This window comes from Manacus vitellinus, unplaced genomic scaffold (assembly GCF_001715985.3).
Source record: "Manacus vitellinus isolate BGI_N305 unplaced genomic scaffold, ASM171598v3 scaffold_0_pilon, whole genome shotgun sequence".
In the NCBI taxonomy this organism is placed as follows: domain Eukaryota; kingdom Metazoa; phylum Chordata; class Aves; order Passeriformes; family Pipridae; genus Manacus; species Manacus vitellinus.
In genome coordinates this window covers 26683799-26710656 of record NW_021938789.1, presented here as the reverse complement: position 1 = coordinate 26710656, position 26858 = coordinate 26683799, and the positions used below count along the sequence as shown (strand labels likewise).

Sequence of the window (26858 nt, the reverse complement as noted above, 5' to 3'; positions counted from 1 at the left end):
AGTGTGTGACAACTTAATATCATTTCCTACTACCAAATCTGATACGCCAATGATTTTTTTTAAACAACTGTTGCAAAACACTGTCAGACTGCATACATGGAAAACTAACAACAAAATACTTGTATGTGTAACAGGATAACAGACAAGTTCGAATTCTGTTCCCCTTTGACAACCTGTTTGAACAAAATGGATGAGGAAAAAAGGAAGCATAATTACATGAGAAGTGGCAGCAGTGTTGGTTAAGGTGGTGCCATCTGACACAGCAGACATCTGGCTCAAGGTTGGGGAAGGTGTTTCAGAGCAGTCAGTAGTATCATAGCTACAAGTCTGCAGCTCATCTAGAATGGCTGTGGAGGACTCACTCACTGTGCGGGAGGAGCACTCACTCATGGCAGAATCTGTGCTTACAGAGGCTGTTTCATTCCTGTGGATAATACTTTCAGAAGCTAGGTATGGGCATTTATATGAAAATTGTGAAAGGGCTGGGGTTTTATAAAAATGTGAAGGCAAAAAATCATCAAGCGTTGGCAAAGAATATGGTACTAGATGGGTGCTACTGTCTGGTGAGAAAGAGGCTCTGTTAACTGGTACCACAGGAGAAGGAAGAGGCAGTGGAGAAGCTTCTGTTGCTGTTTGTCTGTGTGTCTGTGAAGCATTTACCTCCATCACAGGGGCAGTTACTTTCTGGTTTCCAAGCTGAGATTCGAGGAAAAAAAAATAAGAAAAGAAACAGATTACTAAATGAATAAAAACCTTTTCCCTTTGGCTCTTGCTGGGTGTAGGAGAATTACAAAAGCGTAAGTTTTTCAGCCACCCGAGGAAGTTCACATTCACATGGATTAGGAAATAAATCAACCACGCTCTATATTAGACTAGGAAAACATAAAAGAAATGAATGCATAAAATAATAGTGGAAGCAATGCCAGAAACCATAGTGTGCTGAGTATGAATAATCATAATGTACTGCAAATATTAATGATCTCCATTGTGCACAGAGAAGGTTCACACTATTTTATACTTCACATAAATATGAGGCTAGAAAATGTCATGTCCATTTTGTTCTCAAAACGAAAAATGTATCTGGAAGTCTGATTTCCATAAATGTTACTCTGTTTTGTTTTTTTGTTTTTTTTTTTTTTGTCTAAGACAGGTACTATTTTGAAATTAACCATAATATAAAGATAAGCAGGACTGCAAGCTAAAAGAAATACTACTAATGAATGTTCCTATGATCTGAAAGCAATAGGTGGTGGAATTTTTTGCCTCTTGTGACTGAATACATCTTCTCCACTGCCTCTCTAATAAAAATATTTGGATGATTTTAGAATTTCCAAGCACCCTGGAAGCACCCTGTCAACCTTCTCTATAAGGTGTATGCATAGGAGTCTTTTCAACATTAGAGGATACAAGGATTGTTAGGGTAACTGGTATAAATCTGAGAAACAACAAAGACTGAGAGCAGAAGGACAGGGATGACTTCATACTGGAACAAAACACACTAGTTGTTTGAATTCAGCATAGTTCCTTAAAAGTGTAAGGGAACAGCCTCATGAGTGCTTCTGAGAGCTGCCACACAATGTATGAGTTTTCTGTTATTTCAAATGAGCCACAGGGCACTGAGTTTAAACTAGTCCTGCAACCGGCTTTTTGCATCTGCAACTCTTTTTTGAATTAAAGATACATGAAAAGCATGTTGGCATCTAATATTTGTTAAACAGCTGCACAAATCCTTCTATACTGCCTATTAACTACAAGCTTTCAATCAATTCCTGAATTATGTCAAAATACTGCCTACTTCAGCACTAATGGTTTCACTTTTGATAGGGCTGAGGAAGTCTGGAATAGCTGCTGTGAAAGAGCGTTTGGGAATTTAAATTTATGTAAAATAGAGGACAATAAGATACCATGTGTAGTAATCACTACTTGAAAAGCAACATTTAGTCATAGATATCACATTGTTACCAGTAATGTAGTAATTTCCTATGCTTAGACTAGGCAGATGTCTTTAATCATTCAAAAAATGTTTCAAACCATCAGATTAAAATGCCATTTTGGTATTTTAATCCAAAATCTGAAAATATCTTCTAAAGCCCTTATGGAAGACTTGGAACACGACCCAGATTATGCTACTTATGAGAGGTCACTGGGGGTCCAGTTGCATAATTCTTGCTGAGATCAACTAGAATTTACACAAATAACCTTGATGAGGTCAGTGGGACCATCCCTATGAATAAGCATTTCAGGAAAGAATCTTAAGTATGTGAACAGATATCCATCACTTGTTCCAATTGATTCAAAAGAAATCTTTGGCATTAGTGGACCTCTAGGGTACACAAAAATAGCCAAAAGCTGCTGTTAAAATCAGCAGTTAAAACAGTGAAGAAACTTAGTCAAACAGTTTAAAATCCCAATCTTACTCACAGCAATATTTCAAATCTACAATTGAACAAACCCCCTCATAATCTTTTCATAGAGGAAATCTAAACAGATTAATTCTTAATCAAAAATATGAATAATTGAGTGTATAGACTATAAAAGGGCATAGAATTTTTAGAGAGATCTAACTTGCCAATGGAGACATCAAAAGAACAATGGAATACTATTAAAATTAATTTAATGAGAAATTAAGATGGCTAGACAGCGTAATATATCAGGAGTTTAAGATGTATGCATTTACATACACATATAAGAGACAGTAATTTCACTTCACAGGTACCTAAAGGGAAGGCAGAATTATATTCATGATGAATTTCATCATCTATGTAATAATTCAAGATCTCCAGCAAAATACACGAACCAGGAGATCACGGTGCAATTATGAGTCAGAGCCAATAAGAAGCTTTGAAGTTCCTGAGACAGGATATCCTCTCAGCATTCCCAGAAGAAAAGTTATACATGACTGAGCCAAAATACGTGAATTCATCTCATATTGTTAAAATAACAGGAATTTTTGAAGAGTTGAGAAATCTAGTAAACCTTATGGCTTTGAACTGAGAAGATTTCTTGCATGCTTGAGAAAAGAAGGGATGGACAACACAAGAACAGATATTCAGGGTGCATCCAGAGAGCTAGTGAAATTGAGTTTTTAAAGAATTTAATTCACTGTGTTTGGCAAATAATAGCTGATTTCATCAAGCCAAATTCTTAAAAATAATATAAAGTTATTATTCTTACAATATGGGTAGAAGGAATGCAGAAATTCTAGGTACTAATTCCCAACACGAAGCTTCTCAGCTCTGTAGAGTAAAACTTCTACTCTGCCTGGTTATAGAATTCTGTTGTAGGTATAACCATTACTCTGGGAAAAAAGTGGTTTAAATTGTCATTTAAAACAGCATTGTTTTTGAAAACTGATTTACACCATTTAAAAAATATGCAGTCTTGGTAAATTGTAAACAGATATAACTGGCTACTACTAATCCATATTTTTCACTGCAAATGAAATCTCATATATATCACAGTGAAAAAATATGAGAAGGACAAGGTGAATGCATTTCAGAAAACGTTTAATACTGGTTCCATTTAGCAAGCTTCAGATTAGGTTTGTTATTGATATAGCACAAGAAATGCTAGCAGCAGTCACGCAGATTAAATGCCAGACAAGGATTTAATGAGATTGATGAAAAACTAGTTAGACTATGTAACTATCTTGGGTTGTGAAGCGACACTTGAGAAACAGATTAATGCCATCAGTCTTGAAGTGAATTGAAGGCCTCAAGTGCAGCTTTCTGACGGTCTTTAGCAATGTTTCCCTTCCTTCAAATAGTAAAATGTTAGGCCTGAAGAACACAGTTGCTACCCAATTCACATGAAGTAGACAGGTGACCCTAATATGGGTTTCAAAACCAGTCATCTATCATTTTAATGCAAGATCTGTGGGGAGTGGTATGAAATTACTAATGACACCAAAGTACTGGCCTTGCTTCAACAGTCAAGACACAGATAAGGAGACTCAGAGATAAGTGAATAAACCCATTTTGTTAATACATAGCAGAGTTTAGTAGTCAACAATCAAATTACACCCATACATTTGCACAAATGGGTAAAAATACCTCTATTTTTTAACTGTTAAAAGCTGATGTCAAATCTCCAAACTGACACTGCAAGTTCTATTTCTATGCCCATTTTTATACCTAGCCCTCTTATTCAAAACTCACTATATGGAGGTGGAGTTCAGTCCTTGTTTAAAACCAGAATACTGATGCAGAGCTTAAAATGAAAATTATGTGCTCAATTTTCTTTGTTTCACATCTGTCCCCAATATTGAAACCTGTCTTCTCTGTCTTCTATATCACTCTATGTATTGTCAATACCTAACAAACAGTAACGTACTAAAAAAAGTGATTCCGAATTTTTTTTTATTCCAGGCTTATTTTCCTTGATCTACTTTTCTACAGTTTTAAGGCTAGGAAAAGAAACACTGCTATAGTAGTTTTTATTCCTCCGGGACATCAGGACTAAAACAAGTGTTCACTCATCTGAGGAATTCAAATAACAGGACAAATGTTTTGCATCCTCAAATTCAGAGAGCAGTATTTAGAACAACAGGCAACTTAGGAACCCAGAAACAAAATAAACATAAAAATATCAAGTGATTATTTCTGAAGATGCAGCTCAGAATTCTTCATTAGTTTAAAACTTCTTGTAAGAAACTTGGACATCATCTCATACTAAAAAACACTAATTTCTCTGTTAAAACAGATTTGCTTATTTCTCCTGTATCTGCAGTATGGTACAAAGCAGCAGCATCTCTTGAGACTGTAATAATGTAAAAAAACCCTATTATTGAGTAACTTGAATGCTTCTATTTTGATATATACTTTTAAGGGGTTTAACCTTTCTCTGAGTAGGAGTGTTTATAAAATGTCATTCAGTGAGTCATACCACACTTCTGCTTGCTCCTAAAGTTTCAACAGATAAGCTCTGAAATGAAGTGCAAATAGGAGCACAAGATACATTAACTTGGACCATATAAGCTCTCTTTTGACTGTATATTTCCAAACTTTGTAACATAACAGAAATGTATATGTTCACTACACACAGATATCCACAGATGAACAGTATTTCTCATTTGCCATCTCTTAAGAAGTGATGATTAGCTGATCTTGCCTCATTCTCCTCCACATATATAAAACCAGATGCAGAAGGAGAAATGCAACTTTCTGAGGGTACTTTTGAAAGTTTCTGTGGCAGCTTTGAACGTTGCTGGTAGGACTAATTTACACTCTGAGAGCGTCCCTTGAGGATACATAAAACCTATGATCTGCAAGTACAAAAGTATTTTAAATCATGTACCAAGTCCTGCAGAGCTTGCAAATCTAAAACAATCTTATAAATGAAAGTACTATCATGCATACTGAAAGTTTTCTATGAGAGGAAAAATTGTGAATTGATATCATGAAATATATATATATGATATACCATGATATACAGCACTAAAGGGAATTATAATTTTTGGCATTAGTTAGAATACTTTCAAGGTTTCAAACCAAGATCTGAGTCAGAAAATAAATATTTTTACACATACAGCTTCAGCCTTTATTTCTAACTTTAGCTCACGGCGTCCTCATTTTGGAACCTCCCCTGATGCAAAATTTTACACACCTCACATGCTGATTTGTACTCTAGTTTTAGATAGGTATTTTAATACAGTCAGCAAAACCTACTGGCTCCATGACCCAACTGTGATGCCAAATATATGTCTTCATTAGAATTTATTCCAAAGTTGAACATCATGGAGGATGTCAGCTGAATTTTGCAGACAAGAGACCAATAAAGGGATACAGCTTGAAAAGTTGGCTACACTCCTTAATGATCTTTGTGATAACTGAATTTTTTATCATTTTATTCAAAGCAACCCAGTTGCCAAATTTCTGATAGTTCCTCCCACACAATGAAACCGAGAAGGCAGAAAAATAAGTGTAGAATTGCCAAAAAAGGCACAGTTACTTTTCTGATTTTTTTCAGCTCATACCAGATTCTAAATTAAAAAGAAACTGCAAAATATGTTTTGACTTTTAAAATCCTAAATAAAAGTATGTAGAAGATAAATTTTTAGTCCTTCTGATTAGACTTTGAATATTTGCAATTACTCTTGTTTATAAAAAAGTATTTCCCCTAATCCTTGTTAGCTGTCATACAACTACTTTCTGTTTGAGAGATAATTTGATTTATCTGAGCATTTATAATGCATCATATTCTAACAGGCTGAAAAACTATTTTTAAGTGAGGAGATAACATAACACAGAAGTTGCATTGACCCCACCTACACACCTACACCTGTTCTACTGTCAGTATCCCCTGATGCCCATATTTAAAAGACTTGCAAGCCTGTCCTTTATAATCTTCCTATCTACTAGAAAAAGCTGTTGCTCTGCTTTCCTTACTGTTTCTGACATGATTTCTTTACTGTGGCTCTTGCTTGAACTGACTTGTTCTACCTGACAAAAATCACTGAGTAGCAGACTGGTTCTTCTAAAGGGTAAAGCAACTTTTTTTTCCTCAAAATGTTCTTAATTTTATGCCACCTAAAAGAAGGGTTTAAAATGATAGTTTTGTGTCTAGTCTTGAAAAAGACAAATGTGATTAATCCTTCTGTGCTCCCACTTTTTAATGGAGTCAATTCAAAAGGAGCATTGCAGACTGCTGCCATATATTTTCACAGAGCTTTGTTCTGATCAAAATTTTTACTTGGGACTTGAAAGGGAAAACAGATATATTACAACTTTAAAACTATCTTGTTGCTAATGTAGATACTTGAGGCTTCCAGAGTAGAGACCTGGTTGAATGTGATGCTCTGAAAGAACAACAGTCTGGGAAAGCAGATGTGTTACTACTGTTGAGAACAGGGCTGTCAATGGACTTTTCAGATTGCAAAATAGTGCCATATTTAATTCAGAGTAGCCTCACTGCTTCCAGCAGAACTAGATGAACACAAATATGCCATGACGGGATCCTCACTCAGACAAAGCTTTGAGGCACATATGCTTAGATCTATAGCAATCTCTACCTCCAGCTAAAGGCTTTCCAACATAGATAAGCTGGTACATCAGTAGATATACTAGAATAATTAACTTTTTATATAGCAAAATCTTAACGTGACTAAGTAAAGCAAAGTAGAAATGACAAATTTTATTCAGAGCTCTCCTTTTGACTATAGTGTGTATTTACTGCTGCTTTATTGGTCCCAGGCTTATTTTATTTGACTCAGTGACTTTCTGAATGGTGATAAACCCTGCTCAGACTCCGCTGGTCCTAAGCTGTGTGCTTGATAGTCCTGTTTCTCCTACATGAGGTCAGTACAGCTAACAAAGATTTTTCATCTCATAGGCATAAGGGGAAACAGAGGGACTTAAAAGTTCAGTGCCCTGTGATGTTTCATATGGAGGTCATTGACAAAAATATTTTATCAGCCCATTTTCTTTTAAGAGCACAACTGCACAGGACACATGGCAGTGCCTAGCCTTGCAGAAAGCACCCACTGACACAATTTATTTTTTGTGGGCCTAGCAAACTGGCAGAGCTGCTCCTGTAGAACTCCACCCCACAACTAACCTAACCCTTTTCTATCCATACTCAATCCTTCCAGCATCTATGGCAGCATAATGCTCTAATGAGACCCTCTCTAGGAAGAGCCACTAAAGCAGATGCATTGTCTACAATGCACTCATTTCCTATAGTGCATTTGACCTCCATAAAGTACTCACAGAGGAACAAAGTCTGCCACCCAGCTCAGCTAGATAATTAATCTTTTAAAAATAATCTTCAAAAAACTTCAGGTTTTGTTCATTTCTGTTTGGATCCATGTGACAGGTAGTTTTACCCAGAAAACATAAGATCTAACTTTGATAATGTAAGTATAACTAAACAGATGGTTATTAAGTGATTCACGAAGATCTAAAATAAAAGATGGAAAAATTAAATATACCACATGGCATTCTGCAGCCTGTGAAGAAGGAAGAACTGTAGACTTTTGTCCCAAATCCTTTGAAGACATCTTTGAAGTGTCTGGAGAAATACTAGGTGGATGTTCTTGGATTTCAGGCTCTGCTTTATTGTCAGGGGAGGAAGCTATCTGAATGGAAAGAGATGCTGTGTGTATCTCAGGCATGGGGTTACAGGCAGGTGAGACAGGCCTTTGTGGAAATACTGGCTCTTCAACAGGCTCGAGCTGTTGCTGTGAATTACAATGAATGCTACTTGCTGGGTCACGTGTCCGGGTTAATTTCAGGGTAGATACCTTACGTTTTTGAGACTGTTGCCTCTGGCCTTGATGGAAAGTAGTACTTATACCAGCTACTGGGTTTGTGCCTGCACTGGAGTTTGAGGTCAGTGGTTTAATGATTTTTTGTGCATAGGACACACTTGTGTTAGATATTTGAAATGACATTGTCTCCTGAACAGACTTCTCATTAGTGTAATAGGCAGTATCTGTGGGATGGTATTCAGCTGGACCAGCTGTTATTGCCTGGAGATTATTTTCATTCTTGTGATTAGTTACTCTTGCTTTTCTAGGGGGTGGCAGAGGTGCCTTAGTTGCCAAAAGCATCCACACACAGCAAAATAACATTGAAGAAGAAACAGAAAGAAAGTAAATGTTAGCAGGAGATACAACGCAGTTTGACTTTTATCTTTAAATAAAGGAACTGGCAACTTAAGGGCCTTCATCTCAACATTGCTCAATTCAGTGGACAATAAAATGGCTGGATTCCCACAACCTTTTCCTGTGCAGTGCTGTACAGCTTCTGTTTAGAAAGTCAGATGTTCCATTTGTTCAGAGTAAACTGGGATCAGAAGGGAGCCCACAATCATCTATTTTCTTTTAAAAAATAATTCTTACACTGCATAAGAGTTATTACTGTGAATTTGTTCAGGTAGGTAAGTACTCCATGATATTAGATCGCAAGCTATTATTCACAAGTAAGATACATATATAAAACACACAGAGCCTCTTAAACCTTTGAATTAAAGTAGTAACAGAGACAGTATTAAAATTGGTAAGTTGATATTTTTTGGACAGATAAATATGTTTCCAAGTCTGGTTTTTACTTAAGCATGCTCCAATTACATTGTTCTGCAAAACAGGTAGAAGCATTTTCTACCTTATAATTAATAAACCCTTATTCTCAGATATTTTGATGACTGGTGCATTTTTCCAAGTGTAAACTATTAATAAATACTCTTTGAAGTCTGGGAATACTCCTAGAAAGCTTTTACTTGTGTATGACCTACTTTTATTTAGATGTTTGTCTTGCTCATTGAAAGCAATTTCTGGTAATTAACCTAGAGGCATACAGCCTGCGTGGAGAATGCTTTATTTATGCAGTAAACCAGTTGGTAATGACCCATATCTGGAAGACTTCAGGACAATGTTCCATAGAGGTATCCCATCTATATTTGCTGTCCCCCCAGAACACCCCCCACACAAATGGTATAGCATGACACTCAGTGTGTTCAGTTTTACCTGAGTTGGTGATTTTTTATCCTGTAGATTTGGCCGCACACTCCTAAAACCTTTTGCTGAAAGAGATGAACTGCTAGCGTCTCCATTCAGTGTCTCTCTACTTCCATTATTGTAAGATCTCCAAGCTTTTGTAAAGAAAAAAGAATCAAACCATTTCTTGGTGTGTGATTAGTAGATGTCTATATTGCTCTCAATACAGCAACTCAGCTACTAAACAAACTGTGGAAAACTTTAGCTACTACACAACTGACACGGCTGCTGTTGTTACCATGGAAGTTAAAAGAACACAGAAAAGCTGCCTCTCTACAAAATATTGGTCTTTAAAATTTAGAAAATTCAAGCACTGAAAATTCTGCCGGTAATGGCAGTTTGAGATCTCCCCACAACTTTCATAGGACTATAGATTTTAACCTTGGGAGTACTTTTGGGATACTGGTGCTTCAGCCCCTGTACAAAGCAGGCTGAAATACTTTCACAGATTAGGTTCTCAAACTTCACAGCTGTGTTGGATTTTGAAAAATATCCCAGCTCATATAAACTTAGTTGGTCATGGCAGTTTCACAAAATTTCACCACAATACCCAATTAATTGTTCCACTAATGTATCTTATTGCCAAATCCAAATGACACCTCAATTTTCCAGCCAACCAACCAACCAACCAGGTTTTTTTCTCTATTCTCAGACCTGCGATGCCCTCAAGACGTCGTCCAAACATAGAGGGAGATGCTGAACACAAAATACTGTAAGAAGCTGGGAAAATTAACACATTATGTGAGCAGGCTGCTAAATGAGGTGGGCAGAACTTGCAATCCTGAGTAAGACACTAAAAAGGAAATAGCAAGTACCACTGAATGGTGTCACAGTGATAAAGCTAAAGGTGGCAAATTAGCAGTCTGTTTTCTCCCACACAATTCATTTTCCTGACAACATATTCTGTGTTATCGGAAATAACTGCTTTCAAATGAGACCTGAATTTGGAGTCTTAACCACTAGCAATTATGATTACAGTTTCAGCAGCGCTTTCCTTAAAGAATGAGGAAGTATAGAGTAATGAAATCAAATAAATAGAAGATTGTTGTAACTGGTATTGCACTGATGCATAAATAACACAGTGTTTTATTTACCTGAATCTGGAGACTGAGAATCAGATCCTGAAAAAGAAATATCCAATACTAATTTGTGCTAGAAATAAATTAATTTTGCAAAACCATACAGGGGTATTGATAAGAAGCAGTTCTGCCTGTCTACTGAATATTCTGTGTTTTTATTGTTTTGAATATTTTTAGGAAAACATGCTTGATAAATGATTTTTTAAAAGTTAATCTGGCTTCTGAAAATCATTTTACAACAACATTCAGATTCTTTTCCTTAGAGAAGTGCTTTAAAATCAAATTTCAATATAAAAAGTTTGTAATAAACAAAACTTCTTTTTCATGCTATATTATCTTGAATAAAAAACAAGTAGCGTGAGACACAAAATATGTATCAAAGGAAAAATTAATTTATAAATAACTGATTTTTCCTCAGTCTTCCTATTTTTTTTTTCATTAATGGCTACTAAGCATTGACAGAGAGAAATTAAGACCACTTTTTAAAGAGCACTGTAGAAGTAATAGATCTGTCAGAGGAACAGAAAATAGGGTTACCCTTCTCCTCCTTTCAAAGTAATATGGCAGGAATACATAACACTATAAAAAAAGCCATTTAGAAGTAGTCTCTCGCTGGTTAGTGGTTATACCTGAGGCCAATAGGTTTGGAGAACTCTGAACTCTCTTCACAGCTGTTAATGTGACAGACATTGCAGCACGTTTGCGAGCACACCCACCGCTATCTGGAAGCACAAAACAATACAGACAGCAGCCCCAGACAAAGGGAGCAAGCACATGCAACAAATCACAGTGTGAGATATGCCAAACATATATGAAAATAAGCATGCAGTTAGGGAACTGCTGCAGCAATGTGTGTATTTGCAAGTTTGGCAGATTAGCAGAATACATAAAATTTCACAAGCTTTAAACAACAATAAACCTCACAGAAAATAAGCAAAGAAAGTAATATTTAATACTTAATCCACTAGGGAAATATACACATTCTGTTACCTGAAAGACTGCTTAATTACAGCTAATTAGTAAAAACAAAGTAATGAAGATAAAGGATTAAGCATTCCAGAGTAATATTAATCAATAATCTGCACTGTAAAATAATTTCATTGTATGCATTAGGAAGACATCATTCAAAAACTAAGCTTGTTTGATAAGCTGACAAAGTACTTTTGTTAAGTCTTCTGGATCCTTTATTTTCAAGAAACAAAATTACTAGGAAAGGTATATTTTTTTCTCATTTTGGTGGAACATCCTTGTTCTCCCTTTGCCCCTTTTTTATCTAATGGAAGATAAAAAAAATATACGTCTGGAACTGAATAACATTGTGAGGGAATGACTAGAAATTTAAAATAATTTCAAACAATGAGGAATGAAAAAAACCCCTTTCTTCTGGATCTTGCACGTCTTTTTTTCCTTACTCTGCTCCTCTCTCACTGGAGCTGTCATCGCATTTTAGAAATACGATTATTATCATATCGTGTCGTATTATCTTCTTATTATAAGAAGACATCTTTCCCACAACTTAGCATTTTAGCAACTCTATCATAGTTGTACAAGCAGGTTAATAAATATTACTCTATTTATATATTACATTTAGCTAGATTTTTTTTTGCTCTTCACTATAATAATTTTAATTTTCATATTTGATATTACTGAAATTTCATATAATACAAGTATTATAAAGGCCTTTTTTATTTCTGTGACCTATGACACGAAAGTTTATTAAATTATGCTTAAAGAAGACCTGCAACCTATTTCCTATGATAACATGAGCCACAGAGTCATCTTTAGCCCACATCTGCAAAAGAAGCAAGCTCCTGATATTCCTTTGCTCATTCCAATATTCCCCTGAAATAGCAGAGCCCTCTGGCCACCAGTCCTGCAGGATACACATTAAGTAGTTGTTAACACTGGCAAACATCAGAGCCACTGCCTCAGGTATAAGCAGTACCAAAGACCCATTGCCAGCTCCAAAGATCGAGGCAAAAGGTCAAATGATTTCAGTCAGCAGTAGTTGAACGCAATACACTGCCTGCCATCAATTACTAGCCTTGTACAAGTGAAACAAAGTCAATGGCTATCAAATCTTGCCCATTTGTTTTGGTTTGCTTACATAAATATAGAATGGCAACAGTAATTAAATTCACATTTTCCATTCTTGCATTCCCTTTCCCCCACCATCTACATATACTAGAGGTAATTCCAAGGAGATTTGATGATGTGTTGATACTGAAGCTCTGTTCTAACCTGAATATTGGTAGACTTTGACAGCATACTGTATTTAATACAAGCTAACAAGCAAACAATTTTGTTATACTGTCACATTTTTTATTAAAACAAAGTGATACTTTTTTGTAGTTTTTTAAGAGCTACCTTCCTGAATTTCACGATAGAGAAACTGAAGTGGGAAGAAAGGAGCACAACAAGAAAGGAGCACAATGCATATTTAATTACTGTAACTTCAGGAAATTCTGCTTCAATTTAATTTTTAATGTAACTGAAATGAGTCAGAGTTTTATACTGATTGGATCCATAATCTAGCAAAGTGTTTGAAGTGGTTTCATACAAGTTAAATAAAACAGATGTTGTAACTTACTCTATAGATAGATGCATACAATATTTACCCTTATATGTAGAAGCCTATATGCAAGTCTGTACCTCCATTAATTATCAGTAGCTGTACAAAATAATGAGAGCCAGTTAGTACTCAATTTAGACATAACCGTACATTGATACCAGATTGAGTTGTGCAAAATTTCTAATAGAATATGAATGTGTGTGGCCAAGCACATTTTTATGCATGATGGACTTCACCTTCCTATCTTTGTTCAGGTCAGGCTCCTGTTAAGTCAAGGACATTGTATCAGAGCAAGAATCAGAAGAACCTGCATGCTGCCTCAAAAGAAGCAGTTTACAAACTGCTTCCCTTATCTGCATGGCCTTATACATTTAACTTCAAGAGGCTTATTCAAGCCTGTATTCCTTTTTCATAGTACATGAAATTGCCAGTAAATACTAGCTATATTCACCCAGATTCTTGGAAGTCCAAATAACACCAAAAAGCCCTACGTCTGGGGTACAGAGTGTTAAGAAACAGTACCGGAGACTGATCTTCTGCTCATTTCACTTGAAAACTTTAAGCAATTAATAATGCACAGCTGTTACTTAAGGAAAATATGAGGGTGAGGCAATCTATATAAAATGTATGCATACATAAAAAAATATGTGGGCAAATATGTATACACATATTCACAATTCTTCTAACCTGAAAAATTGTTCAGGTATGAGCCCCATCTTACTAAGTACTGCTTTAATATAGAAGCAAAGGAAACTTGAACCAGCTAATGTCTGCAAGCAATACTAGAACATGAAGTTGGGCAATAACTCACAATCAAAACAGCTGCCTAAAATGTAATTCCATCTTCTTTTTCTCTCGCTCCCTAAATTCTGTTTCTTTCCACATTTAACCATTTTCCACTGAATTCATAATTCCAGCAACTGCTCCCACTACAGACAGCATCACCCTAAGTGAGCTGTATCTCCATTTGACAAGTAGTCTATTCGTTGGGTCCTGCTCCAAAGTAGGACGGAGCCAATTCAAAACATCATTTTCATTTAAGAACAAGCGGTGGGTTTCTTGAAAAGACTGTTTCAGAGAGTCAGTAAAAACAGTGGCATAAACAAAGTTGGCAAAAATGAAAGGATGGTGACCTTGTGTGAAGAGGTGAAAGAGGGGACCTGGGGCAGGAAGTTTTTAATAAGCTCTTACAGCTCAAAGAAAAGAAAAATGGCATCCAAACATAATGTTTACTGATTATTATTCTATTCACTGTACTTGCAAATGGTATCATCTTTCCCATTTTCTGCACAGCGTATTCAAGTTTAGAAGTCTTTAGACCAGCACTTCTTACTCCCTATTTGCATTTTGACCTGAGGCAAATATATAGCACTGAATCCAAAAGTCCAAGATAGACAACGCTGCTGCCTCTCTGTGTCCCCAGGTCCAACCAGCAGGGAGACTGGAGATGTGTTCCCAGTAGATCTCATGTATACACTACGTACATACATGGCTGGACACACAGCTCCGAGCACTCACACTAACACAGATGGCACAATGGCCTCATCCCCCTCCCTTCTCTGGCTGAGCAGGATGAAGGTCCACTAGGCAGAATAGCACACATATACAGGGTGGATCCTTCCAGCAGTGGGGCTCAGACACTGAGTCTGCCACTCATTCCATGCCTGCACCACAGGGCACAGACTCTCCTAGGACAGCCCTGAGAGGGCCCTGGACAAGGGAGGCCCTCTCTTCCCTGGGTTTCCTTATTTTGTGTTCCTGCCTGCCCTTGTGTCCCTGTGCTTCTCTAGGCTTGTGGAAATAGGCCTTTGATGGCTCCTATGAGGGGACTGGGAGTAGCCTGGTAAGGCAGGCTATTACTTGGGCTTTCCCTCCTGCCACTGTTTCTCTGAACTCCTTTGTGGGTGTTCGGACAAACTTTTATCATATGATCTACACTGACAGGTGAACCTACTGTTATTTGGTTCTCTGGTGCTGCTAAAAACTAAACGTTTTGTAGAATGCCTGGAACACTGAAGCCAACCTAATTTGCTTTAGCGACCTAAAAGTGGTTTCACAATCTATTCAGGAACTCGGCATGGATCCAAGAAATTCTGTTCTTGTCTCCCAGACAAAATGTAAGAGATTAGTCCATGTGATGACTTCCACTAATAAATTTAACAAACAGAAAATATTTGCAGTCTTCCAGAATAGCATACTTTTCACTCTTGGCTGCTCTTTGTGTACTTCATCTAATGCAAACAGTGATCTTGCTTAATACCTTTAAAATTAGATGCATTTATCAAGAATGATCTGTGTGAAATTCAGCCAAAATATTTACAGATGGACAGTAAGAATCTATTTTAGCCTATTAACTTGTATCCATTTATTATACTTCATTGCAATTACCTCTTCCCCAATGTCAGCTATGCATGCACATACGTATAATGAACAGTAAGCACATTTATCTTGCATTTTAATCAGATGTGAGCTTCATGGCTGGCTCATGTTTTCTGTCATTTAGTCAGTCAAGTCACCACAGTAATGATGCTCATCAACCTGTAAAATACCTGAAGATTTACTGAGGAAAACCCCTGTGAACAGTTTAAAATACTATTCTGTTGATGATTGCTTAGTCTCGGTTTAAAAAGGTACACATTCTACTAGACTACTATTTTTAAATTATGACAGCATTTGAACACCAAAAGGAAACATGAGCCCAAAGTACCTTTGGTACTTCTGAAAACCTCTTCTTACCTCTATTTCTTTGCTTTTGCAAAAACGCTTCATTGCCTTATGCTGTTGAATATTCCTTCCTAACATGTTGTACAGAATTAACATCAAATGGTAAGAAATGCCTCCCATATATGGTAGAGTATTGAAAACCAAAGCTCTTCAAAACATTTTCTCTGTAGACAAAAATATCTTCCACAGGGTTTGCTGAGACAGACTGCCAAGTCTGCAGCCACAGGGAACACAGGATTAGAGGAACCCAGTCTAAGCAGTAGATTTACTTTTTCTTTTTAAAGCTGCATATACACTAGCTTTGCCACTCCAGTAGTTACTGGCATCAGAGTGCTCATTTATCTGCAGGAGTCATTAATAAAATGCATATCTTTAAAAAAAAATAGTGGCAAATCAATAGTATCTGATAACCTCCAACTGCATCACGCACAAATTCCTGTTATGAAGTAGTGAAATAAAAAAAAACCAAACCAAAACTGTAGCACTCATGTTCAAAAACAGCATAGTGTAAAAAGAAAAAAAAAAAGAAAAAGAGAAACAACTAGACCAGAATACCATGCAAAACAGCTTCGACCTGAGTCACTCTCTTCCTTAATAAAGTGATGCTGTAGATAGGTGCAAAGATAGGTGCAAGATGTTCACTTTTGTACCTATTCACAGGTTATTTTATTTTATTTTTTTGTTACAGTCAGGAAACAATCTACATCAACAGAACTGATAGGAAATACCACATTTTTTGTCTACATGTTCTTTTAGTGCAGCTGGTAACATGCACATTAATATCAAGCATACATAAAATGAAAAATATTTTCACTGTGTAAGTGCAGAGCAGACTAAAGTTCAGCTTACAGTCATGATATCCTTAAGTAACTGGAAAGGATTTCAGGTGTGTTCAGGTCCTTAAAGTCTGTTTTCAAGGCTCCTGTGTGATCAGAAGACTCCCAATCCTCAACAGAAGACATTCAGCCACAGATTATTTAAATCTTATGTCTATCTCTAGCCACCCTAGTTAGCATTTGAAAAATAATTAAGAACAACCACAACTTTGGGGCAAAAATGCACAAACTCAACCGAGAAAATTATTTTCTCTGTCTTATTATACTTACAAATGTCATGGTTTCAAGTAAGCCAATACATTTTAACTTCGTACTAACAGATCTGTTAAAAAAAATGGGTCCTACAGAGTTCCAGTTGTTTGCGACAACAGGAAGCCACGAAGCCTGATTAATTCAGTGATCCATATAACGGCAACCTATACCATGGAAAAGGTAATCCCTTTGATTTAGAGCATGCTGCTGAAATTGAGGCTTCAAAGTAGTTCAGGTCCTCCAGTCCCACTTATCATGTCAGCTGTCAAGGTGCAGCACTATCGTCAATGATAAAACCACTGGTCTGGAAAGGATGGATATGTCTATCCTTGCACCACAGTTAATCTGCAAACCAGACAGTTCACCTATGGACCCTAAAGAGCTGACTGCAACTGAAAATTTACACCTGACATGAGTGAGGTGAGGATTTCAGCAGTCTGCTTTCAAGAGGCCTATTCCCATTTTCAGCACAAACAGCAGCATTATCTATTGACTTCAATAATTCAGGAGCAAATATTAGTATGCTGTCATAGATCATGAAGATAACTTCCTATAGAGTACTTAATTTGGTCAATACATCTGTCACATCAACTTGAGAGGAAATACAAACCTCTGTAAGTACAAAATAGTTATCCTCACCTGATATACAAGTGTAGCTAATAATAAGGGCAGTGTTTATATGTCCCTTAATTAAGTGACAGTACAGAATGAAAATAAAGCATTTTTAAAGCATGTGCATTTTCTTAGGAAAATGTGATGCTTTAACACCATTTTTTCATAGATGCTATGTCCTTATGTATTTTCACATAAAACATAAACACACGAAACTGATATTAACTTAAGCACAGAAGGCTAAACATGCATTTATATTTCACGTATCCATATATATCCATACATAGAAAAACATGTATGTAAATTTTATATATGGAATACAAATGCACATAAGCAGGCACACTATTAAAATATCCTGCTTAATTTGAGTACAGCAACAACTAAAATACAATTTGTTCACGAAAATTTGAATAAATTTGGGATTCTCTGCTCACAAAACAACACGTAAAAGAAAAATCTCACAGATGCAGCATACCTGTGTTCATTTTGACACTGGAGGTTTTGCTATAAAAGTCTTCAGATTTCCTGCGGGAAATAAAACGATCTATTAATTTGCACAAGATAGGAATGTGTGGTACAAAATGGCAGCAAGGCTTTTGGAGGCGTGGAGAGAGAACCACTGTGATACAAATGGCAGTCCTATTTTAACACAGCTTTAATTAAATTGGTACTGCTTGTCCTTCCAAAGTTAAAGATGAGCTGTCACTTCCATTATAAGCCACTCTATTTTCAACTGTTTAGTATCTCTGTTGTAAACACATGCTCTGAGATAAAAAACTGGTGATTAACTTTCGGTCTTGAAATTATAAAATAAAAATTATTCCCATACAGGAACGTGGAAATATTTTTAAAAGCTGCTTATAAGGTTTATTCACTCCTTTGTGCAAACAGAAAAATGTAAAGAGTAGGTCTCTACAAGTATTTTCTAAGCAGCCAAAGTTAGCAGGTCTTTTTCAATGGTTTATAAGTAGATGTTGTTTTCATCCAGTGATTTAATATGTCTCTAGAGACAACACTGACATTCGTAATGTTACTAGCTGTATTTCTATGCACAAAATCAGGGCATGTGTCTTGGCATCCACAGGAATCCATATCAAAACTCCCAATGGAATCAAGAGGTAGTGAATCAAGTCACTATACATCAACACGTTTTTTAATGGTTTGCACTGAAACAATGTAAAGTGCACACAAAGGTTGAATTTATTTAGATATCCTAACTCTATACAGTACTTACAAACAAACAAATAGTAAAACACTACAGACAAAACTACAACTGTAGAAAAAGCACAACATCCTACATTAAGTGCCGACTTTAACCTATGGATGTCACAGGATAAACTAGACATTATTTTCTATCTACTACTGGTTTATGGCATAGCTTTATTTTAGGATTAGGAGCTTTAATACCTCTTCTATTCAGGTTCTTTTAGAGAGAAAAAGATAGATACAGAAAATGTTTCCAATGGCATTCTGTATACTGGCCAGTCTCAGCTGTATCGTTACATATACACTGCCCACTATAATTTACTTCAGTAAGTGGGCAGACATGCTGGAGACCAAAATACTGAAGGCTAAAAAAAGTCATTCTCCCTCTGCACTATTCCCACATCAGGCCCAGAATAAAACAAAGGGAAAAATCAGAATTTGTAATGTAATACAGCTTCAAAAAATAAATTAAAAATACAAACTGCCTGGCTATGTTGAAGTAAGTCAGAAGGTATGCACGAGGGACTGTTTTCATAATGGGAGACTCAAGGTACTAATTAATACAAGTAAACAAAATACCAAAACAGAATTCCAGTTAAACTCTACAAGAAGTCTGAATAACTGTACCTCTCAGGTAACACGTATATTGCTGTATTCTCTTGTATTTTTAACAAATCAGACATTATGCTGCTTGAAAAACTTAGTGTTCTTCAGAAACTATCTGAATTCTGCTGCTATTATGCAGTCAGTTTTGTGGAAAAAAAAAAAAAAGCATGTTAAACTTCTTGAGAACTATGGAAATAGACAATTGGCAATGAATAAAGTGTTATTAAATTATTTTTATGCTGCAGCTATCAGCAAACTACCTCTGAGAGTTTCCAAAAGATCTCTTAAAAATTAAGGCAAATTCTATTTTATTTTTTGATAAATGGTTTTTAACTGAAATTCTGGATTTTTTTCATAGCCACAGAATATTCTTACAGCCTCAAATTCCCACAGTGTTTTCAGTCTTCTAGAAGAGACACCATTTTCAAGACTTCTTTTAGCTTGAAACTGAATCACTGATGGTACCACAAGCTACAAATTGCAACATGGTATTTATTTTCAGATCCAACAAGTACAGGACTCTTGGAACATTGCAAAGCCAAAATGATTTCCAGCAGGTGGCTTCGACATATTTACCTAAAGCACACTTAACTCTTACTCAAGTTTTAACAGACAAAACTCAGTTTTAGCACCACAGCTTTGTCCTCCTAAGAGTTTCCCTCTGTACAGCTTAGGCTGCATTGCTGACACTCAATGAGGAACTGCATACAAAGACTAACATTCCCACATTAATCTAATTTTGCTGAAGAACAAATTAGTCTTGCACACCTGAAAAGTACGCATGTAAATAAGGCAACCCAAACTGCACTCATACCAACAGCAGGCCTTGTATTTAATATTAAAATTATTTTGAATTCCTTGCTTCTAAAGAGCCAAAGTACCATTCAAATACGCAATGATACCAGCAGTAGGAGCCAAAGGAATGCAATGAAATTAACAGCCATATGCCTGAAATTATTTTATTCAGCATTGTTTCAATCAGTCTTTAAGATCCTTACTTCAAGAAGGGGGAGAGGGGGTGGGAGCAAAGGGCCTTCTGAAAATTGTTCTTTGTGAATGGGTTTGCTGTATAGACACCTGACAGAGGTGAGATGAGCATTCCACTGGAAGCATCAGACACTTCACTGACAAAATGGATGCCCGATGATCGGCTAAGATCAGCTCTCAGACAGCTAACGCTGCGACGGAATGCCCATAATGACTGTGCAGACACAAAGCACTACTGAAGTGCATGAGTTTTCAAAATCAGAGACTGCTATTCAGTCACATACATCAGGCAATTTTTCTACTCAGCTCACTCCTGATCTTACATGCTGAGGTAAAAGAACACTGAGTTTAACCACAGTCGCATTAGGTTACCATCGCTACATTTGGTTTTGCTAAATACATAATATATATCCCTGTGCTATTTCTTGATAACACTACAATGATTACCTCAGCTCAGCAATACTTTGCATAACAAGAGAATACTGAAAAGACTCATGGGAATCTCACTGACACCTGGTCTATTTTCTCCAAGAGACCCTGATATCTACTTGTAGTCGCTGCTTCTCTTCCTCTAAGTTCTGCAGTGTGGGGTGCTGCAGGAAAGCATTCTGTCACCCCTTCTGTTCCACATTCAGATAGAGCTATAAAAAGGGTTAGTGAGAAGTCAAGGAAGGTTTCCCCACCCTCAGTTTATTCATGAATCAAGATGCATGTCTTTATTGTTAGGGTTTTAATTCCCTTCTTGATCAGATGTTAGAGCACCTACAGCCACTAATGCAGGATCTCTAACACCCAATAAATCAACAACTAAGTAAATGTGAGAAAGTGCTTTGTGAATCAAAGCCTAAATGAGGAGTAACATGCTATTAACCTGCTTGCACCTCATTCAAATAATTGTTAATCATTGGTGATAACCACAGCCCAGAGCTACCTAAGGATAGAGGGCCATCAGAAGTTAGAATATTCTTTCCATGTAAAATTTTGGAAAGAACTGGGAAGTAAAGAAAAGGAGACTGGAGGTTTTTTTCTTTCTTTTTTTTTCTTTTTTTTTTTTCAAGGACGTGTAGAAACTCCAAAAATTATACTTAAAACTTTATTAATAACTTAACATATTATGAAATCTTAAATGCCACATCACAAAGGCATCCAAGCTCATGAATAATTTTTGGGGTCATTCTCCCTCCAGCTCTGTAGCCATGAAGTCTAGATCCCTTTGAAATCCCAGGCTTGCTAGCTATGTAACAACAGGGGGCACAGTCTAGAATGCTAGTTGCCTCCTTGCTTACATAGGTTTTGAAAGATTCTTAAAGAACAAGGTGGTAAGTTACCTTGTCTGGTTTGTTTTGAATCAGAGTATAAAAGCAGGCTGACAAAGGACTGAAACATCTCTTATGAGGAAAGGCTGAGGGAGCTGGGCTTGTTCAGTCTTGAGAAGAGATGACTCAGAGAGGACCTCATCAATGTCTGTAAGTATCTGAAGAGAGGGCATCAAGAGGATGGATCCAGGCTCTTCTTGGTGGTGCCAAGCAATAGAACAAGAGGCAATGGGCAGAAACTGATGCACAGGAAGTTCCACTGAATATGAGGAAGAACTTCTTCACCATGCAGGTGACCGTGCACTGGAAGAGACTGCCCAGAGAGGTCGTGGAGTCTCCCTCACTGGAGATATTCAAGAATGATATGGACACAATCCTGTGCAATCTGCTCTAGGACAACTCTGCTTGAGCAGGGAGGTTGGACCAGATGACCCACCGTGGTCCCTTCCAACCTTACCCATTCTGTGATTCTAAGTTACCTGTTATTTACTCCTTGCCATTTCACACAAGATATTATAAAAAGCAGGTTTAAGATGTATTTTTGATACAGGATTTATATTAATCCTAAAATTAATTCTAGTATGTGCTCTTTATAGCTACCATCTTTTGTAATGAATTCTACTCCAAGGACCTTTGGTGAGAGGAGCAATTGGCTTATAACACAGAGTGCAGATGGATCAACAGCAGGATAGATGTGTGTGTCTGGCTGGAAAATGATAGATTTTCATTGTCTTAGGTAGAGAGCAATGCCCAGATATTTGGAGAAGGCAGAAGCTTTCCAGACTTTTGTGAGAAGGAGTGTCAGACTTTCATCAATGTTGTTTGCCAGTTTCACAGGTTGACCTAGAGAGAGTAATCTGAGAAAATATCTGCAAAGTTAAGAGGCCAAATCAGTCAGTGATTATTCAGTTTAAACGTTGCAGGTGATCTACAAACACATATTTGTTAGCAGGCAGGATTCTATATCCAAATATGCATGTGGCAGTAAATTATTTTACCCCACATCATTAAGACTCTATACAGCACTCCTGCTCTTACCTCTGCAACAGATACTTCATATGCCAACTCATACATTCAGTGAAGCAGGTAAAAAAAATTATGAGCATTAGTTCTGAAAGGACAGTGAAGCTGATTATTTTATTTCTCTCAATTTTTAAAAGCAATTTTTTTCAGCTGTTTACTGTTAGCAGGATTACTAGGGCAATGAGAATGCAATAAGAACTTGAAAAACACCACAATGTTTAGGCTGTGGCAACAAGAACTCACACAAAAAAACAACTGTCTTGAAGCTGCCTTGGGAACAGATCTCTCTCCTGCCAGCCCCTAAGCAGAAGGAAGGTTTATATGCCAATATATTCTTTCTATGAAAAAATGTTTGATGGAGCATAGGTAGACAGTGTCTATAATGAAAAATGCAGAAAGTATGGAAATGGTTCCTCCATGTTTCAATTTCATTACCATGCAACAAGAAGACAACAAAATGGCAGGGTGTTTGTACTAAGATCCAACCCAGCAAGGCATATGCTAAGTATATGCTTAAGCATATGCTTTATGAAGGCCCCACAGAACTATTTCTGTGCTTAAACATAAGCAGAAATACTGTTTGTCCCAGATCACATTGCCTCACCCTATAAGAAGCTGAATACTCAGGAGCTGGATACTCCAGTTCTAATGAAATTGTTTTCAGATAGGTAATCAAAGAGAAAAACACAGACAGACAACTAATATCATAGTTTCTGTCATTTTAAGTTTTGCTTACAGGATTATGAATACGTCCTCATGTTAAGTGTGGTGTTATTGTACACGTTACTTACACACATTATCTGCAAATGTACTGATCAGGTCATTAAACAATTAGGATTCCTGGATAATTTGTACATGGCCATAAACTTCTACTGGAATGCAATAGGTAAGTCACATAGGTATGTACATGACCAGGGAAATTTGCAAAAATTTGTAAACATACCAGACAAGGTAACTTATCACCTTGTTCTTCAAGAACCTTTCAAAAGCTCTGTTTTCTGGATCATCTGCCTACACTATTACTAACAAACAATTTTAGGTTGATATCTAACTTACAGCATATCAGATATATGAGCCTATTTCCTCAGTATATACAATACTAACATTGTTATTTAATGTACTGCTAAGATTTTGTTTTTGAAAATCAGAAGTGGTTCTACTTTCTATGAGCAAATGTTCAAAGAGCATCAGATACAGGAGAATCCATCACAGGATCATCATTCTCTATAAGAACATAAAGGGATTGAACGTAAGGGGGAGGAATAAAGGTCCTATTAACCATTTAATGTAATCTTAAATGTAAGCTGCAAATCATAAGGTAGTTTCTATTCATGACAATTGTTGAAGTCTGAAGCACTTGTTGGGAGCGCTGTGGTCAGACTTAAGATCCAGAACTTGACAAGTGTATGTGAAAAGTGTGACTGTCTGAAGGCAGGGGAATAAATCTAACGATAAGGAACTTCTTTCCTTACACACTTTTCCTAATGTGATTTTTTCTGAGAATGCTATAAATGCAAGAGTAAGAGAAACTGGTATAATCCCTTCGTTTCTCATGTTTCTTCACGAAACAGAGAAAGTTAACTACATGTCTGAAAGAAAAGCAAAGACTAAGTTTCTAAACTGTTCCTGACAGCAATCTCCGTTACTGCATACAGCATCAGTAGAAAAAGGTCTAACATTTGTGTTTAAATTGTTAACAACTTAAGTCTTTATCCCCAGAGAAAAGACTTGAAGCTTAAAATTTTGCCTGTTGTAGCAGGATTTTTACTAGACACATATTTTGACTTGCTACAAACTGAAAAGCAAACTTAAGTCAAATTTCTGCACTTGGTTCTAAATAGGTACTTGCTGTCATCTCAAAATACTTCTCAGACGCTTCAACAGCAGAACATTTTCCTAAAATGTAACTGCAAGTATAAGAGGATACCAAGAAAGTTATTCAAGCTGACAACATTCTGTACATTTTACTGGTTATTTTTACAGCTGCAAAAGGAAGGAGGAGGACAAACTGCTGCTTTTATACTCTACATCTCCTCCTCTACCACTAGAGAAAATTTTGTTAATAATTCCTGTCATGCTTGTGGTGTTTGTGATTTTTTAATTATTTTTATTGCTTAAATGTAAATAAAAAAAAGAGAAAAGTTCCTTTAACTGACTAAAGGTTAAAAGAAAATTTCCATTAACTTGCTGACTGCAATTCACATTTCTTACCCTTTTTCCCAGGCATCTATTACTGCTTTTAATAATATAAAATTATAAATGTCTAGCCTTTAGTGGTGGTTATTTTCATTCCCTGCTTTTGGCTTCCTCTTTTGCTCTTGTTTTACAGGAACTGTGTTTGTTCAAATGAACTCATTTCATAGGCTGGAAATGACTTAAGATTACTGTATAAGACCATGTCACTGAAGTAGATACGTAGTAGATCAGTGTCCCCACACATAATTACAAAAAACTCCACCATAACACAGTGTGCCTAAAATGCAATATGCATCTTCTTAGCCCTTCTGAAAGTTCCCTTGTCAGGTACACTTAGATGCCACAGACACACCAATGAGCCCCTGACAGGTAGCCAGAACCCATACGGGAGATGGATGCCTGTGGCATTCATTTACATATTATTTCATTCAGGATGTGTAGCAAGGCAGTTCTGCTCAGGCACAGCTGTTTGGGAAAAGATTTCAGCATCTAGAACCCCAGAAGATAGGGGTCATTGTGGCCCTTAGCTTAGTACTCTGGTATACACAGTCTGTCCAGTTTTCTCCTTAATGGAAATATGTAGCACTGGTAATACACTAGCTTTCTAGATCACTCTTTGGAAAGGTAGAAACTACTGACACAAAAGAAGCCTGATTAGGAAGTGCCAATCATTTCATCATGGTGAAATATCTGTCTTTTAACAAATACAATATTTAACAATGGTATCCAGAATTAACCTGACAAATCTTTTCGGCGTTCTTTAAAATTTTATTTTTAAATTTTATTTCCCAGAAGATCCAAATATTCCCAGAATATCCAATTATTTCTTCATCTTTCTCAAAATAAACAACAAATATAATTAGAACTATGTTTCTGTTAAAAATACATCATTTGAGGGTTAAATTTGGGTTCATTAGACTGCAGTAGCTACAAAAGGTATTAGGAACATAAGAAAATTTTAGTTCCATCACATGTTTCCAGCACTTCGCATATTACTGGTCACTTGAATACTTCAAGTATTATCTAATTTTCCGTTTTTATACAGTGTGACCAACAATGCATTCTTGCTCTTTTCTACCAGGTATATAATATGCATCAATTTGAGACTAATCATGCATAAATCCTGACCTAAATAGAATTCCTTCCAATGGGGCTTTTTTTTCCCCATAAGTCATTCCCAACAGAATCTGTGGAAATAGTGTTAAATCATGAAAGAAAAATCCATTTCTGTTTTCCTCTGTTGGCATATTAAAGTATGCCTCCCTGAACTACTAGGTAATGTTACACCTAGCTAACGGAGTCAGACTAATGTGTGGGGTGATATAAGTAAGACTCCTTAATATATTCTTATAAGTATGCTGAAGCAGCAGCATTTGACTTGAAACTTTTTGTAACATGCTCATAAAACCAAAAAGAATACCTATAACTTAAAAGACTAACTAAGAAGATATTAACTGAAACATTTCAATCCTTATTATTTGCTAAGATAATAATTGGAAGGGATTGCGCAGGAAACCTTTCAGTACCCCTACTGAGTACCTAAAACTTGTGGCCAATTTTGGCTAAATCTGACAGACATGCAGAGGTCTTGGTAACATTGAAAGCTTAAAAGTTCCATGAGGAATTCCCACGGAGAATACAGACCTTATCAAAGCCAAATGGGCAATATATTTTAGCATTATCAGATATAAGTGAATTCATGCAGGAAGGAAGAATTAGGAGCTCTGTGTGGATAAATGCACATAACTTATAGTCCCTATTGAAATAACTGCATCTGCAAAGAGGGAACAAACTGAAGCAGCAAAGGTGTTAGCTGGCATTTCCTATCATCAGCCCTCACAATGCTAATGTAATTCCTTCTCATGTCACCTTCTAGATTTTCTTTCCTTCTAAAAGGAAGAAGAAATACTGAAGTCTCATTATATGGCATCACAGGGACACCCAAATCACTTTTCT

General features: G+C 36.5%; 1 protein-coding gene across 36 annotated transcripts in view; it reads right to left on the bottom strand.

Moving 5' to 3' along the window:
* The window catches only part of SORBS2 (sorbin and SH3 domain containing 2), a 217484-nt gene that overhangs the window by 62614 nt on the left and 128012 nt on the right, over nucleotides 1-26858 (bottom strand). For 24 of the 36 annotated variants that reach the window (XR_001920332.2, XR_001920330.2, XM_018070011.2 and 21 more), the window contains exons 3-6: nucleotides 18044-18093; nucleotides 11202-11294; nucleotides 10588-10635; nucleotides 9464-9588 (exon numbers count right to left, since the gene is read on the bottom strand). The exons of 1 other annotated variant lie outside the window; for it this stretch is intronic. Coding sequence is in view for 33 of the 35 variants with exons in the window: in XM_018070011.2 (XP_017925500.1) it covers nucleotides 9464-9588; nucleotides 10588-10635; nucleotides 11202-11294; nucleotides 18044-18053 (276 nt within the window). In the remaining 2 variants the exon portion in view is untranslated. The remainder of the gene's footprint in view (nucleotides 1-9463; nucleotides 9589-10587; nucleotides 10636-11201; nucleotides 11295-18043; nucleotides 18094-26858) is intronic. 11 more of the 36 variants (XM_018070024.2, XM_018070069.2, XM_018070193.2 and 8 more) reach the window with 3 other exon arrangements.